We start from the raw sequence: 14,686 nt of genomic DNA on the forward strand, positions 1-14,686 counted from the left end.
CCTTCACTTCGTGGTTTTTTGTGCGTACCTAAATTAATTTGTTTAACAGAATTGTTTCTCTCTCTTTAAGTGAGGTTGTTAATAGAGATAAGATATTCATTAAGCTGCAGTGTGCAACAGTGTTTTGCCAAAAACTGAAGAGGGAGAAGTGTCCCAGAACTAGAGCACAAAATGGGGACATTTCATCCACATTGTTCCTGTAAATATCTCTTCACAGTAAATTAACAGATGCAGCAAATAGTCCTGTGTGTCTAATGGTGATGGAAGGCATGCTTCTGACTAATACATTGCAGACATTGTTCAAGAACAGTTCATCCTAGCTAAAATATTCCCCTGGAGCTGTGGAGCTGCCAGGCTCAATGTCATTTTGGGTTATCCACCACAGACACAAGTAAAGAAACCCTGCTAAGGGTTTAGCCATCCTGAAAACAGTCTTAAGGGGAAGCAAATAAGGTTTTAATGAAATGTTATACCATTACAACTTGTTTTCAAATTATCTGAAGAGCCAAAACAGCAAGGCCTGTAAATTAAGAAACTCTATAATGGAAAGACATCCTGTCTCTAGTTTCTGAAAGTGTATTTAAAATGTACAGTTAATGCCTGTGGAGTTAAAAAATTTGAAAAATAACATTCAATCTACTGCAAGGCATTATTTCACATACATGCAACAGAAAACACAAAATAGGGGGAAAGAAAAAAGTGTGCAATGGTGTGCACAGATACAGCTTTGTTGTCACTTGTGTGAACACCTGCTGTCACATTAATTTAACCTGGTCATTCTACAGTAATGAAAGCTTCAGCTTATCCAGTGCTCAGTTGTCCAGCAAAATACTAAAAGTATTTCTCTTATGTTCAGTCAGAAGCTAAATAGTGAAAATACTTTAGGAGAATTAGTAGCACAATGACAAAACAGCATAAGCATTTCCTGAAATGCAGGTAAGTTCAGATGATTGTATTACAACATTGCATTTATTCAAATGCCCTTTGCAGCTCATCAGATGCTAAAGAATTAGATTATTTTATTCCCAGAATTAATTGGCAACGTAATAAGTGGGGTTTGAATTTAAAAGGAAGTATTACTAGACATGTTAAAAAAAGTCACCTTACAGCTTGCACATGTCGCTTCCCAGATCAAAATCTTTATACACAATGGAATCTAAAGCAAGCCAGTAATTATTTAATAGGCCACAACAAGTCAGATGTTATAGAGTGTCATGTAGTAGAATTAAAATAACGAAGAGCAGACTAGGCCAGCCAAATCTGATTAAAAGATTTCTAAATCTTTTTTAATCTGTTCATCAAAATCACAGCTCTTTGCAGGTTTATAAGCTTTGGTGGTGTTCTACTAGAGCTAAGAAGTTTTCAGTGGCAATCCTACTTAAAAGTCATCCTGACAAGATTCTCACTCTTTCACAACGTTATTGATGAGTATCAACATCCTATGTTAATATACTCTTCAAAATTACTAGGATCTCTTATTTTCCTCCAGTTTTCTCAGCACAGATGCTGACATATCTACGTGCAGATTACTTCAGCATTTGATGAAACAGCTACATGTCATATTAATACTTTCATTTCATTTTAATAGAGATTATTTTAAAATAATAGAGTTGCAAATTCAAGTGAATCCTCATTTATGGAAACCATGAACAACATTTTACCTCAACAGCTTTTTCTTCTGCTTTCAGTATTTCTTCCATCCTTAAAGCTTTCTCTTCTGAACTGAGTGTCTCCTCAGTCACAAGCTTCAGTTTATCGGAAAGATTTATATTTCCTTCAATAATAAAGTTTAATCTAAACAAAATGACATGATTTAACAAGTTAAATGTTGGTTGCCTATACAACTGCCAAAAGCAAGCAGCTAACCTGACTGAGCAGTTGCTGTATGAAGTGGGCTAAACTTCAGTCTGTGATATCCAAATCCAAAGGATTTTTTCACACCCTTTAAAAACAAGGATTACTTTGAGTATTCCCTAAATTGCCCAGTGTCAGAAACTATGCAGGAAATGAAGGACCCAGAAAGTTGGAGGCTTTAATCATCAACATTATTTAAGTTTCTTCGCTACCTCAAGGATTTGATTGTATTACTAATCCTTACAAATGATATTTCTTACCTGGCTTGTTTCTTCTGAATTTCTTTCTTCAGATTGGTTACTTGTATTCTCAAAGACTCTAGATCAGAAGCAGTTCTGTCCACAGTGGATTTCAAAGCTTCCAGCTAATAAATTACAAAATAGAGCAATCGAGCCATTATTTACTTTGGATATTTAAAATTGTAAGGGACTTATTTATTGGTAAGTATGCCATTAATCTTTAACAGTGCTTTCCAAATGAGAAGTAAGGCACTGTAAATTGACAAAGCTAGTAAACTAATTTACATAGTCTGAATATTGGGAGAAAATGCTTAATAATTACAGCTACAGAATGGATCATGAAGATGCTGTGGCTGCAATGTTTGCCCAACAGCATCTGTACAAGTGCAACCATGGTTTTATAGTGCACAGCTGACTTTGATGAGGTTCTTCATGAAACATGGATGCCCTTATATATCTAATAAATATTTCTACATCAAACTTTGTTGGGTACAAAAAGTTACTTTGATTAAGATAAGGGATCACTGTGACAAAAATGCACAGATATTTAATTTGGTAAAAAATACATGACAGTCATTAAACACAATAGGAATACTTCACAATCAGTAGCTTACTCTTCAAAGTATCACTTAACAGCATAAGTGTAATTGTCTTCACTTTCACAGATGAAGAAACCTGATCAAGGTCATGTATAGCAGGTTTCTTAGAGCCAACCAGTTGTTGGCTGAACTATCTCTTTCTTTCCTTGTTTCTCACATGCATGCCACAGATGTTCTAATAATGGGAGACTGTTCTATTATCCCATTATGGAGTATTAATTGTGAAAAACTTCAAGTAAGAATCTCACAGTTTGAGATGAAAACATACCAATTCTAGGAACCCTCAAGTTAGCATGAATTATAGGGTAATCTAATAGCCTACCCCTTGTCTGAGCTACCTACAGTTTAATTAGGAAATCAATCTATGAACCACCTGCTACAGAAAAGCTATCCAAAGTTAAGGCAATAGCAGATGCAAGGGTTTTAAAAATCACCAAGCTCGCTGAGTAGCCCAGTGTTACCATTTTCTTGTTGAGAGAAAATTTACTCAGGTAATACAAGTGTATCCCTTCTCAACAGAGCCATGAAACCTGAATTACCTCTTAGAAATACTTCTACAGGTGTGTAAGTCATTAAGCAGTGCAGCTCATTCCCAGCTTTAAGTGTAGAGTAAGCATGGACAATGTCAAGCATGGCTTGTTCACAGGGCAGCCCTGTCCTACTGCCTCTTGATTAGAAAGCCATTTGGTTTTTTCCTCAGGAATTTTAACCTCATTACAAGGCCCATCAACATACACTTCTGAGAGCACAGGACAGGAACTGTTTGGAATCTGGAGGAGATTTCTCATCTTTATGCAGTACTGCAGTCTATGTATGCTAAAGGCAGGACACACCTCCTGAGGCATCTAATAGTGCTAGACCATTTAAGAGAAAATTCATCCGTCTTACACCAACACAACAGAGAATATCAGCTAATCTTTTCACCACTCTCAATAAAAGGATTTAAGGATTCAGATCCCAATAATCAGGAGTAGGCTGAGAAGAGCAACATTTTGTTGAATTATTAAGAGTCTAGCATAAAACCAGGGAAAAGGAAATGCTACTCCTGTATTTCCTCCATCTGGACCACAGTTAGAGTTTCAGTCTGTTTTTCTGAGCTGTTTGGTCATCCTCACCTCATCCTGCAGACGAACCCTGTTGGCTTCCTGAGTTTGATACTCAATTCGGAGGCGGTTGGCTTTCCGTTCAGCAGAAGAGATTTTCTTTTCATATTCCATATTATTAAGAGTTTCATTTACCAAAAAGGCAGTCTTCTCTTTCAGCACAATTTCTTTCTTTCTGATCTCCTGTTTTATCTCTGCAATTAGCTATCAGGATAAAAGTATTTTATATTTGTTTGCATTAGTTAAGATATGGTAGATTAATTAAAGATACAACCAGAAGACCAATTGCTATTATAACTATTATTTGCATGAGACAGCCCAGTTATCATCCTTAAAATTACTTTATTCCACAGCTCCTTCACAACACCAAATACTCTAATTGTTTTGGAATGAAAACTTCCAAAATATTCCAATAATTTCAAAAAAAAGTGACACTATAAACTCATATGAAAATAATTTTTGATTGAGTGAATAGGGAGAAAAAAAGCTAAACAAACATTCAGATAGACTTGCAACAGATGAAATGCAAGAGGAAAATTATTAACAGTAATAAGGCTTTCTTTACCTGACAGATTTATAGCTATTCAGTGAAAACTGTGTATTTTGAAAGGTTAAGTAAAAGATTAGCTACTGGGAAAATTATACTGTAGTTCTGATGTTTAAAAAGAAAAAAACCAAACCAAGCAAAATCCAGATATGGATCAGTTCCAGCAGTTTTACCAAAGCACAGTGATCAATCTGTTGATCTCTTTTTTGCATCTGTTGTATTGCATTCTCCCACTGCCTGATGACTTCTTGCCTTTCTTGATGAACTCGGCGACAATCTTCAGCTGCCCTGTCAAGCTCCATCTGTTTAAAAGAAAGTACCCCCATGATTCCTGGTGTTAAAAATGTCACAAGTAACCAAGGAATCTCCAAGAACCTTAAGCACAAACCTGAGCTGTTAAGGTCTCTGTAAGCTCATTATCAAGAGCTCTGCGCTTCTGATTTGCCTGTATGGTCAACTTTTCTACTTGAAAGGTTAATGCCTGAAAATGAAAGGATATGAAAATATCATGTATTTGAAAACAAATAGATTACATCTTATAGATTCTTAAAGCCCTGCTACAATTAGAGGTTGAATTACTGAGGCATCAATTTTATTCTGCTTTAGAGAACAAAAAGCTGACAGTTTAGCCTCCCAGATTTTCAGTCATACAATAGGCCATAATCACATCAGCCCTTGGGACCAGACTGCAACAAGGGCCAAGTAACTCCCCAGCTGTGTGTAAATGCATGTGTGGTGTCCTACTTCACTCTTCCTACTATGCTGTGTGACTGCTACTGTAAATGATAGCAGTGAGACTGTTTGTGCAAACTAAGTTTTTGGGTTAAGTACTTAATGAGTAAAAATCAAATTTCTCCTCACTGTATTTAAAGGCTAAAAAGAAAAATAACCCAGGTTACTTATCTCTATATTAATAATATACTTGAGAACTAACCCTTAGAAAGTATGAACTTGTGACTGGAATCTCTGTTTATACAGATATATATGTTTATATCTTTCATTATTCCAGGTAGCTTTACTGAAGTAGCTGTACTTTGTTTTCAGCCATATTGACAAATTTGGTTCTAAAAGGGAAACCTACACTATTCATCCACACTTGGGGTGGATTTTTGATCCAGCTCCTCTGAGTTCAATGGCACTGTTTTCCAGATTTTATTATCTATTTGTGCACCCTCTCAGAAAAATTTAAATTTTACCCAGACAAACAAGCAAATTAATGTCTTAAATCATGCCTTTCATTGCTGTAACAGTTGTTCTCTCTGATCTTTAAAATGAACCTTATATGGAATTGCACTGTTGTGCTAAATGAAAACCAGTTTAAAAGCACTGTTGTACAAAATCTTGTTTCCATCTTATCTGACTCAGTAATATAACAAGGTTTTCAAATGCCCAAATGGTTTTCCATTTAGTTTCCATTTCTACTTACTCCTAGTTTCCCTTCATCCTGCTGTGCATACTTCTGGATTGCAAGAGCATCATTATCTGTACGATTTAATTCCTTTAGCCAGCTCTCCAGGACTTCCTCATCACAGTTCATCTGTTCTTTTAAGTCTTCCAACTTCTGAATTGTTTTACTTATAGTATTCTTATGAAATAAGAGAAAATTAAAGGGTCAATACAAAATGTCTAATATTCTTTGAATAGTAACTGAAGCAATCAGTTCAGGCTGCTGCAACAAATTTACACATATCTTGTCCATAGAATTGCTAGGGTTTTTGTTACTTGTGTGTTATACTTGAGGAATGCTGTTGGATGTCCTGCTCTCAAACAAGAAACAAGACAGCATGTTGTCACAAATTTGAAATGCAAATAATTTTAAATAGAAAAGTCAACCTCTGGCAAGTTATACCTATATCCAGGATATTTATTCCACATAATAAACTGATCTGAGGCATCAAAAGGTAAAGTTCCTCCCTCACATGCTAAGACCAAGCTCTTAGATCCTTATCCTACATGTCAATTTTCAAATGTCCCCACGTGACTGTGAAGAGACTTCCTGACACTAAAATGGGACAATCTGCACCCAGCAGAATAGTGAGAATATCTTCATCCTACTACCCATTTGGAGAGACCAGAGATTACAAACAGCCTTAATCAGAAGAAATAGAGCAAATTAAAAAAAAATAATTTAAATAATTCATGGAAAGAAAAAGAGACATTTCCAATCCCAGAAAACCACTTATAATTGGATAGCACTAGATTACTTTTTACCGTGAAACAAATGTTTGATCTTGAAATCATACCCAGAGTTTATTTTATGTGGAGAAGATTGCCACCAACAATTTTTAAACCATAAAGAAAATACCTGTGAGAATTAACTAAACAGTGATATGGATGTGTGGCTCTGTATCTGGCATTAGGAACAAAAGTCTTTCAATATCTAATTAATGTTTGCTAAGTCTTGACAAGTCTAAGCAAGGAGATCCTCAGTGTCCTTTTATTTGCCTTCCCAGGAAAAAGCACATCCAGGTCATCTACTATAGTTCAGAAGTTTTAATTATAATTAGCCATTCTCGACTTATACTACTGTTTCTGTAAGTGCAAGTGAGGACAAGCTATAGAATTTTGCAATACAGGTGTTCTCTTCCAAAAATTTTAAACCTTACTTCTTGTCTGTTTTTCTTTTCTCCTAAGGAAATCAACTCATTTTGCAGTCGTTTAAGGTCACTTTTGAGACGTCCACATTCTCTCTCAGCAAGGGCTTTAAAGTGTTGTTCAGTTTCAATTTCATTCTCTCTGGCTCTGTAAAGATACTGCAGAATAATGAATTGCAGCGTTTTACAATAAACAAAAGGTATATATCAACAAACAAACTTTTTTCTACATACAATCAAATCCCAAGTCACAGATGGTGTGATTTCACCGAGTAAATGTAGGAATCTTCAGAGAAACTTTATTGTTTGGATTTTAGTATCTCAAATATATGTATTCTTATATTTTTATATATATACATATACACACACGTACGCACATTGTATCAAGTATCCACAGATCAACCATTTATAACCCTAAAAACTCAAAGATTTTTCACCCAAGATTCAGAAATCTTAACCTTTCAACATCAAAATCTTAGAATCTTAGTCTCTTAATCACTAGTGACTTTACATCTGATTCAGCAGGTGCAGCAAAATAAAATAAAATAAAAAATTTGTTGTTTTGGGATGAGACAGACCTCCACCAGGCTGGCCTATGGCAGTACCTCTGTATTGTCTAATCTTTCTTCTTCTAATTCAAATTAAAACTTGAATCTGGCATACGAAAAAACCCCAAACATTAAGACATTACTCAGCTGCAGGGAATAAGAGTTTTTCACCTAGGAGATTTTACCTAAAGGGGGTAAAGCTTTGACTCCAGACTCTAGAAATCTAAACTACCCATTTTGGCCAATTAACTCAGCATGTAAGTGAAGACTTACACTTTAACCATGTCACGTCATTTTTCAGGTCTGTAAATTAACTCTTCACTAGCATTTCACCACTAATTCTTGACCATTATAAAGAGTATAAATTTGTTCTTCCCATACACTGATGTTTTGTTTTCCTTGATCAATTTTTTCTTAATAATTTCGAAAGCCCCCATTCATGAAGAATTCTAAAATGTATCCTCCTTGGCTTTCTTCTAGGTACATTCATTTGACTTAGGGCGATCTTCTTAATGACCATCAAATAATATCACTCAGATATATAATTTAATTTTTGTTTCTTGTGGAAATCCTGGGAGAAAAGGCCTAAAAAAAAAATCTCTAACAAAGCTGGCAAAATGTACAGGGATACCAGTCACAGAGAGACACTCAGGTTACAAGTCTGTCTGATAAAGCAGATCAGCTTGTGGTGGTGATTTACCTGAGAGAAGCTTAAGTCTTGTCTCACGTTCTTCAAATGAGCCGTCATGGCCTCTATGCGCTCCTTAAAGTTGGTCAGCTCATTCCTCAGGTTCGCTTTTTCCTTTTGCATCTTCTGCAGCTGTTAAAGATTAGAATCGCCAAGTGACTATTTGCAGCTGAGCGCTTATTACCTGCGACTACTTAAGGATAAGTCATTGCGATTATTAATAAAAAAAATGTAAGAAGCACACGCTGCGTTCCTCCAAAGCATTGAAATGAGAGGTTTCAGGGGAAACCCCCGAGCTTTGCTAAGGGACCGCACAGATCCCGCTCCTCCTCCCGAGGGGCTCGGGGGATGCGGGCCCCACGCTCGGAGGCAGGATCTCCCTCCCGGGTGCCCTCTGCAGCTCCGCGGAGCTCCTAGGTTTTCCCTCCATCCCTCCCTCCCTCCCTCCCCGGCCGCGGGGGGCAGGCGGGCTCCGCTCCCTCCCGGCCGCAGCCCCGCGCTCACTTCGTCCTCCAGCGCCTTGTTCTCGGCGTTGGCCACGGGCACGGCGTAGGCGCTGTCCCAGCCGAGCTCGGCCAGCACCGAGGCCGTGGAGGAGCTGTCCACGCTCTCCATGGCCGCGAAGGTGCCGCGCAGGGCCGGGGCTGTGGCGGCTCCGGGCGCTTGGCAACGGGCGGCAGCGGGAGGCAACGGCGCCTCAGGCGCACCGCCCCCCGGGCCGGGCCGGGCACCGGCGGGGACAGTCCTGGGCTCGGTGCCCGCAGGAACGCGGACTTGTGTGCGGGTCACGGGGGCCTGGGGCCGGTTAACCGTGTTGCGCAGAGGGTGTCAGACCCAGAGCCCCCCCGGGCTCAGCTGCTCCCTGCCGGCGCCAGCCCGAGCCACGGCTCTGTCGGGTCTGGGGTCACAGAGCCCGCCTGCTGCTGGTGGCACCAAATAGTTCTGGGGTCACACAGCAGGACAACATGCCTGCTGCTGGTGGCACCAAATAGGTTTCGGATCACACAGTGGGACAGCCCACCTGCTACTGGTGGCACCAAATAAGAGGGGTCTGGGAAGGTACACAGTGTGTGTCCTGTTTCTGAACTATCTTCACTATTAACAGGTGGGTTCCTGAGCCAGATTGCGTTCAGGTGTCCATAAACACTAATGCTGTGTCCATATGAACTTGGATGTTACCTTTTGTACCCATCTGTACTGCTGGGCTGCAAATAATCACGTGTCATTGAGCTCCACCATTCATGGACGGAGACAGGGACACCAGCCTTGGCAGGAATCATAGGATCACAGAATGGTTTAGGTTGGAAGGGACCTTAAAGACCATCTAGTTCCAACCCCCCCTGCTATGGACAGGGAAACCTTCCACTAGCCTAGTTTTCTCCAAACCCCATCCAGCCTGGCCTTGAACACTTGCAGAGATGGGGCATCCACAACTTCTCTGGGCAAGCTGTGCCATTGCCTCACCATCCTCACAGCAAAGAACTTCCTCCTAATATCTACTCTGAATCTATTCTCTTTTAGTTTGAAAATATTCCCCCTTGTCCTGTCATTACATGCTCTTGTAAAAAGTCCCTAAAAAGAGGAAGCATAGTCTTGATGGAGAAACCCTCTGTTGGTGACTATTGTCTGGCTGAAGCATCTGAAAAGACATTAAAGGAATTAATCAAAGCATGATTAAAAAGTGCCTGAGCAAAACAGCAATAAGCACTGGCAAATGGTTGGGAGATGGTTTGGAGGAGCAAGGAGTTTGCAGTGATGTTTGTTACACAACGAGCCCATGGTATATTAGCAACACTTCCCATAGCAGAAGACACTGATCTTGCTAGATATCTGCATGTGGTATGGGGTATTTTCAGAGAAGAAAAAATTGCTGAAGACAAGTGAAAGTCAATCCTGATAAGGAGGCACCAAAATGGAGACTTGCAGTGTTGTGCAGATTATTGCTGGTCACTTCACTGATCATCCCCTGAGAAGAGTCCCACATTATTATTACTGAAGTATTGAAAGAAAAAATATGAACAATGTTCGGAAGCAACAGTTTCTCTAAAACAGAGGAATGGTACAGGGTTCAGTTCCTCAAGCCACCTGTGGAAAAAATACAGACCTTGTGAGGCAGATCTTTTTTGCCCCTGTTGTCTTACCTGGCATGATGGACTGTGGATGTTTATAGGATGTGCTGAATAATATTTTTGACCTGCTGGAGGGTCCGTGCCAAGAGCCAGGTACTGCAGAGTGCAGTGACCTGACCTGACTGAATGAAAAGGGGAAATTCGAAAGATGCTACAAGCTACTAGAAAGATGTCAGACTACAATGGCACATCACTGTGTACACGGTAGCAGCCCCTTCCTTCCTTCCTACCCAAAACGAGAATCTCCTTTTTCTCACTGCATGTGAAAAATAAATGCAACTTGCCTTGCAGAGATTTTAAATTAACATCTGTAATTCAATGTGGCATTGCAGTGATGAGCACCTGATAATCTTGAGTTGAGCTTGTGTGTGAAATAACATAAGAACACATAGTGCCTGAGAAGAAGAAAGCAAATTATCAGACAGCTGTTTGTTATTAGGTGAGCAGGCAGTCCTGTTTGCTAAGCAAGGCTTCCAATGAAAAATGGTGATTTATAATCACTGCCATAATGTATACATGCAAGAAACCTAATTAAATCAATCTTGATCCAGTTATTTAATACACATACCAAACTTTTGAATTTTTGTAATCATAAACTTTCTGTTCATGTTTTTATGAGTGCAGATTTATACATAGTGTCTGAGAAGTATAAAGTGTTATATGAGTCGAGAGTATTAATTCACAATTTTCATGGAAATTCCAACACTTCAGTTTCTCTTGCCTGACCCTGACTAAACAAATCTCCATGATATGCTTTTCTTTGTACAGCTTTTCCCTTCTCCAGCCTGTGGTAATGTGTTGTGTAAATGCAGAACTGTTTGCCAGCCGTGCTAATCCACCAGATGGTGCTGCGTGTCTGTGCATTTCAGGGGGGTTTTGTTGGTGTCTCTTAAAACAGCAGCATTTATCAACTACTCAGTTAAGAGGGAATATATAATTCCTATTCCTAAATATATATATAAACGCAGAAGGTTGATTTGTTTGTTTGTTTGTTTGTTTTTAAAGTCTACCTCTTATTTTTAAAGGTGTTAGAGAAACAGAAGTATTTGTAACATAACAAGCTATTTTCCTCCTAACATTCCTTATAGATTCAACTTTCACTTCTGTAGGCTGCTGTGCCCATTTGTTCAAACTACCTAAATGTAAACTCATTGTTTCTGTCATTTAAAGGACTTACAGCTCCTCTTGTTCCTGCTAAAAAAAAAAAAAAATTGTTTATTTGTTTATACCCAAGCTCCTTAGATGGTTATTTGTGTGAAAATAAAGATTTCAATTATGATTTGCTTACTAACAAGTGATACTTTTGTTATTTAAAATACAGGTAAATGTTTTTTTCTGACTGTATATCTGAGCTACCTACTGAAAAAAAGACTCATTTAAAAGGTTATTGGATTATTTATAACTAACACAGCATAGACAGTTAGTTTCATTTAATCACTGTTTATAACAAATTTCCTATGTGAATCTGCAAGTCACAGGGTGTTTGATAATGGGATGTCATGGCCCACACTGTATCTTTTCTTTCAGATGGGTACAGACACAATGGAAGAAACAAAAATGGGAAGAGACATTGAGGGGACTGCACAAGTCAGTGTGAGATCAGAACACGTAGGAAGTCTGAAGGGTGGAGGATCTTGCATGATAATGACTTGTGTATTGAGTAAGAATCTCATGTCTATACTGAAATCTGGATCCTGACTGAGACAGGAGAAACATAGTTGCCTAAAAAGGAGAATTGCTCATAATCCAGGTCTGATATGTTATCAGTGAATGACATAAATTGTCTCAGCAATTTAATATATTGGTCTTAGGGAAAAAAAACCAAACCAAAACAACAATGATTTTGAACCAAAATGAAATACCTCTGAAGTTTGAGGAAATTTAAATTTGTCAACAGTAGATTCTCTTTGGCCTGTTCTCTTCTTTTTGCATAGTTTTACTGGCAAAGGCTGTGGTTTTACTGGTACAGCCCAGTGGCTTTTGTGTGGTGGAGATGGGTGCAGAGGAGAAAAAAACATCCTTTTGCCGCAATATTCATTTGAAAAGCTACTATAAAACATTGTGACATAAGGCAATTTATTTTTACTTTTAGGACCTGAGTTTCCACCAAGCCCTGCAAGGGGCTGTGACAGCAGTGCCTTTGGGGCAGGCAGAAGTGATTTGTGTGGGGGTCTGTGCAGCCCCTCTGGGCACTGCCTGGCAAAGGGCGCCGCTGTGGCTGTCCAAGAGCTGCCCGGTGGGTTGGGATGTGCGTTTGCCAAACACTGCTCAGAAAATGTTCATGTAAAACCATTACCAGGTTTTATTTAATAACCTCCTAACCCCCTCTCTCTCTCCTCCTCCTCCCCTCTGTTCCTCTAATGCCTTTTACAGCTCTTGCTGCACAGCGTGAAGCCTTAGAGCTGTATTCATCAATGACTCACACCCTTGCTTAGGGGCCAATTTTCATGGAAACTATACAGGAAAATTTTGAAATGCACCTATCTCATGCAGGGCACAAGATGATTTCTCTATTCATTACTATTCCAAAAGGGCTTGTTGTCCTTTGGAAATGGTCAGATATTGCTTACATTTGTGTGTGCATGCATACGTATGCAGAGCTAACTTGCCTTTAGATTTGAGTGGTCTAAAAATAAAAATGTATTGTTATTATCATTGACACCAGTCAGCTGAAAGGCAACTAAGGTCCTGCTTGCACTGAGTGGAAGCAGGCAAATGCAAAAGAAAATGCAGCAGTGTGCTTTGGGTGAGCAAATCCTACAGACTCAAGCACAAAACTTGTTAAAGTTCACCCTTTTGTTTGATGATATGAGTATCAGCCTTCTGAGGAATTTGGGAGTAAAGCCACGGACTTACTCTGAGAAATCAAACTGCACTTTTGCCTCCAGAAGTTTTTTATGTAGGTCACGGTCGTAGTACATTTCTAAAACACTACAAGAAAACATGTTCCTTTCCTTTAAGACATCACATGTTAACTCAAGTTTTTAGCTCTGGGGAGGAGATAGAGGTAAAATTATTAGCCCAAATGACCTTTTGGTTTAAAATCCACATGATAGAAGGGGAATCTTTACTGCAAAATTACCAGTTATAGAATAATTGCATTTTCAGGGGTTGCTAATTATATTCAAAATTACATTAAACAGTTTTGGGGAAGGGACTGAAACTGCTTAGCATAAAGCAGTTTATTTACGCATGTACAAAGTAGCTTACATCCCTAAGGGATTAAACTAATTGCAATATTTTAATGTGAGTTGTAAAAATTGTGTCATGCAATGATGAATCAGAACTTGCAGGAAAAAAGAGGGCAAAATACACTTTTGCTTTTCATAATTTTTCCAACAGGCATTTCAGATCATAATTCTAAAAATAGCTTTTTCCCTCTCTTTGTTTCTTAAACAGAATGGAAAAATCCCTTTCTGCAGATCAAGCCCATCCACCGACATTAATTTTTGCCTTCGATCTGCTCAGGTGAGTTCCTCAAGAATGTGTTAGAGACCAGATTTGTTTTTTCCATATTTGTGGATGTTGTTTTTCCAAAGTGGATTATGCTAATAACATAACTTTTGGCTTGGCAGATAAGTTTTGTCCTAACGAGAGAGCATTTTCTTACAAGAGTGCACAGAATTACCAAGCTCCTCATGTATGTTACACAAATCAGGAAAATTCATGACCCTGTCAAAGCCAAGAAATAGGCAGAGTCCTGTGAATACAGTAGCATGATCCTTGTTTTAGAGATGACAAAACACAGGCAAAAAAAGAAGATAAGTGAATTCCCTCACATTGCCCAGAATACAAAGTAGGAAATTAAAAATTTATTCTTTGCCTTTTATTCTCAGGCGCAACTTTAGTACTTTTATGAAGTAACTGCTGTTTACCTGGGTAGCCTCTAAGTTCTTCCTTTCTAAAGTCCATTTGTGCTGTAGAGAGTATGTAGGGATTGTAAATGTACTCCTAAGTAGCATTCCACAGTTGAACTAATTGCCAGGCCAAGCAAGAGACCACAGTAAAGGGGTGAATAATTTGATCCAAGATGGATTTGTACTCTACCAACACAGCCTGAAATCTTCTAATGCTTTTGGATTTGATTGTGAGCTGTTCATTGTTGTTTGAGCCTGTTCTTTTCTATTACCATATTTTCTCTGGATATCATTTCTGTGTACCTTATCTTTGTATAAAAGGCCACATCTTTACCATATTCCCAGGGAGTAGTCAGTAGAGGCATACAAAATTTACTGCTGTAGACCAAAGTAAGACAGATAAAGGTAGTGCGTTACAAAGTTCTTGCCCTCAATCATGCAGAAGGCTCTCTATGCCTCTCTGAGCAGTGGTACCTATGGGGCTGTACTGTAATGGGAGAAGGGTTAACAGCAAACCAGGACATTTTC

General features: G+C 38.8%; 1 protein-coding gene and 1 long non-coding RNA gene across 2 annotated transcripts in view; one reads left to right on the forward strand and one right to left on the reverse strand.

Moving 5' to 3' along the window:
* The window catches only part of CCDC39 (coiled-coil domain containing 39), a 20,017-nt gene extending 11,178 nt beyond the window's left edge, over nt 1-8,839 (reverse strand). Inside the window, exons 1-9 of the mRNA XM_018074994.2 lie at nt 8,677-8,839; nt 8,185-8,304; nt 6,949-7,095; nt 5,769-5,927; nt 4,731-4,823; nt 4,516-4,644; nt 3,808-3,999; nt 2,115-2,218; nt 1,662-1,794 (exon numbers count right to left, since the gene is read on the reverse strand). Coding sequence (XP_017930483.1) covers nt 1,662-1,794; nt 2,115-2,218; nt 3,808-3,999; nt 4,516-4,644; nt 4,731-4,823; nt 5,769-5,927; nt 6,949-7,095; nt 8,185-8,304; nt 8,677-8,787 — 1,188 coding nt within the window. The 5' untranslated portion in view covers nt 8,788-8,839. The remainder of the gene's footprint in view (nt 1-1,661; nt 1,795-2,114; nt 2,219-3,807; nt 4,000-4,515; nt 4,645-4,730; nt 4,824-5,768; nt 5,928-6,948; nt 7,096-8,184; nt 8,305-8,676) is intronic.
* Nucleotides 8,840-9,071: 232 nt separating this feature from the next.
* The window catches only part of LOC108640129, a 51,527-nt gene continuing 45,912 nt past the window's right edge, over nt 9,072-14,686 (forward strand). Inside the window, exons 1-2 of the long non-coding RNA XR_001920955.3 lie at nt 9,072-9,277; nt 13,701-13,769. This is a non-coding gene — a long non-coding RNA (uncharacterized LOC108640129). The remainder of the gene's footprint in view (nt 9,278-13,700; nt 13,770-14,686) is intronic.

Source organism: Manacus vitellinus, unplaced genomic scaffold (genome assembly GCF_001715985.3).
Source record: "Manacus vitellinus isolate BGI_N305 unplaced genomic scaffold, ASM171598v3 scaffold_29_pilon, whole genome shotgun sequence".
Lineage (NCBI taxonomy): Eukaryota > Metazoa > Chordata > Aves > Passeriformes > Pipridae > Manacus > Manacus vitellinus.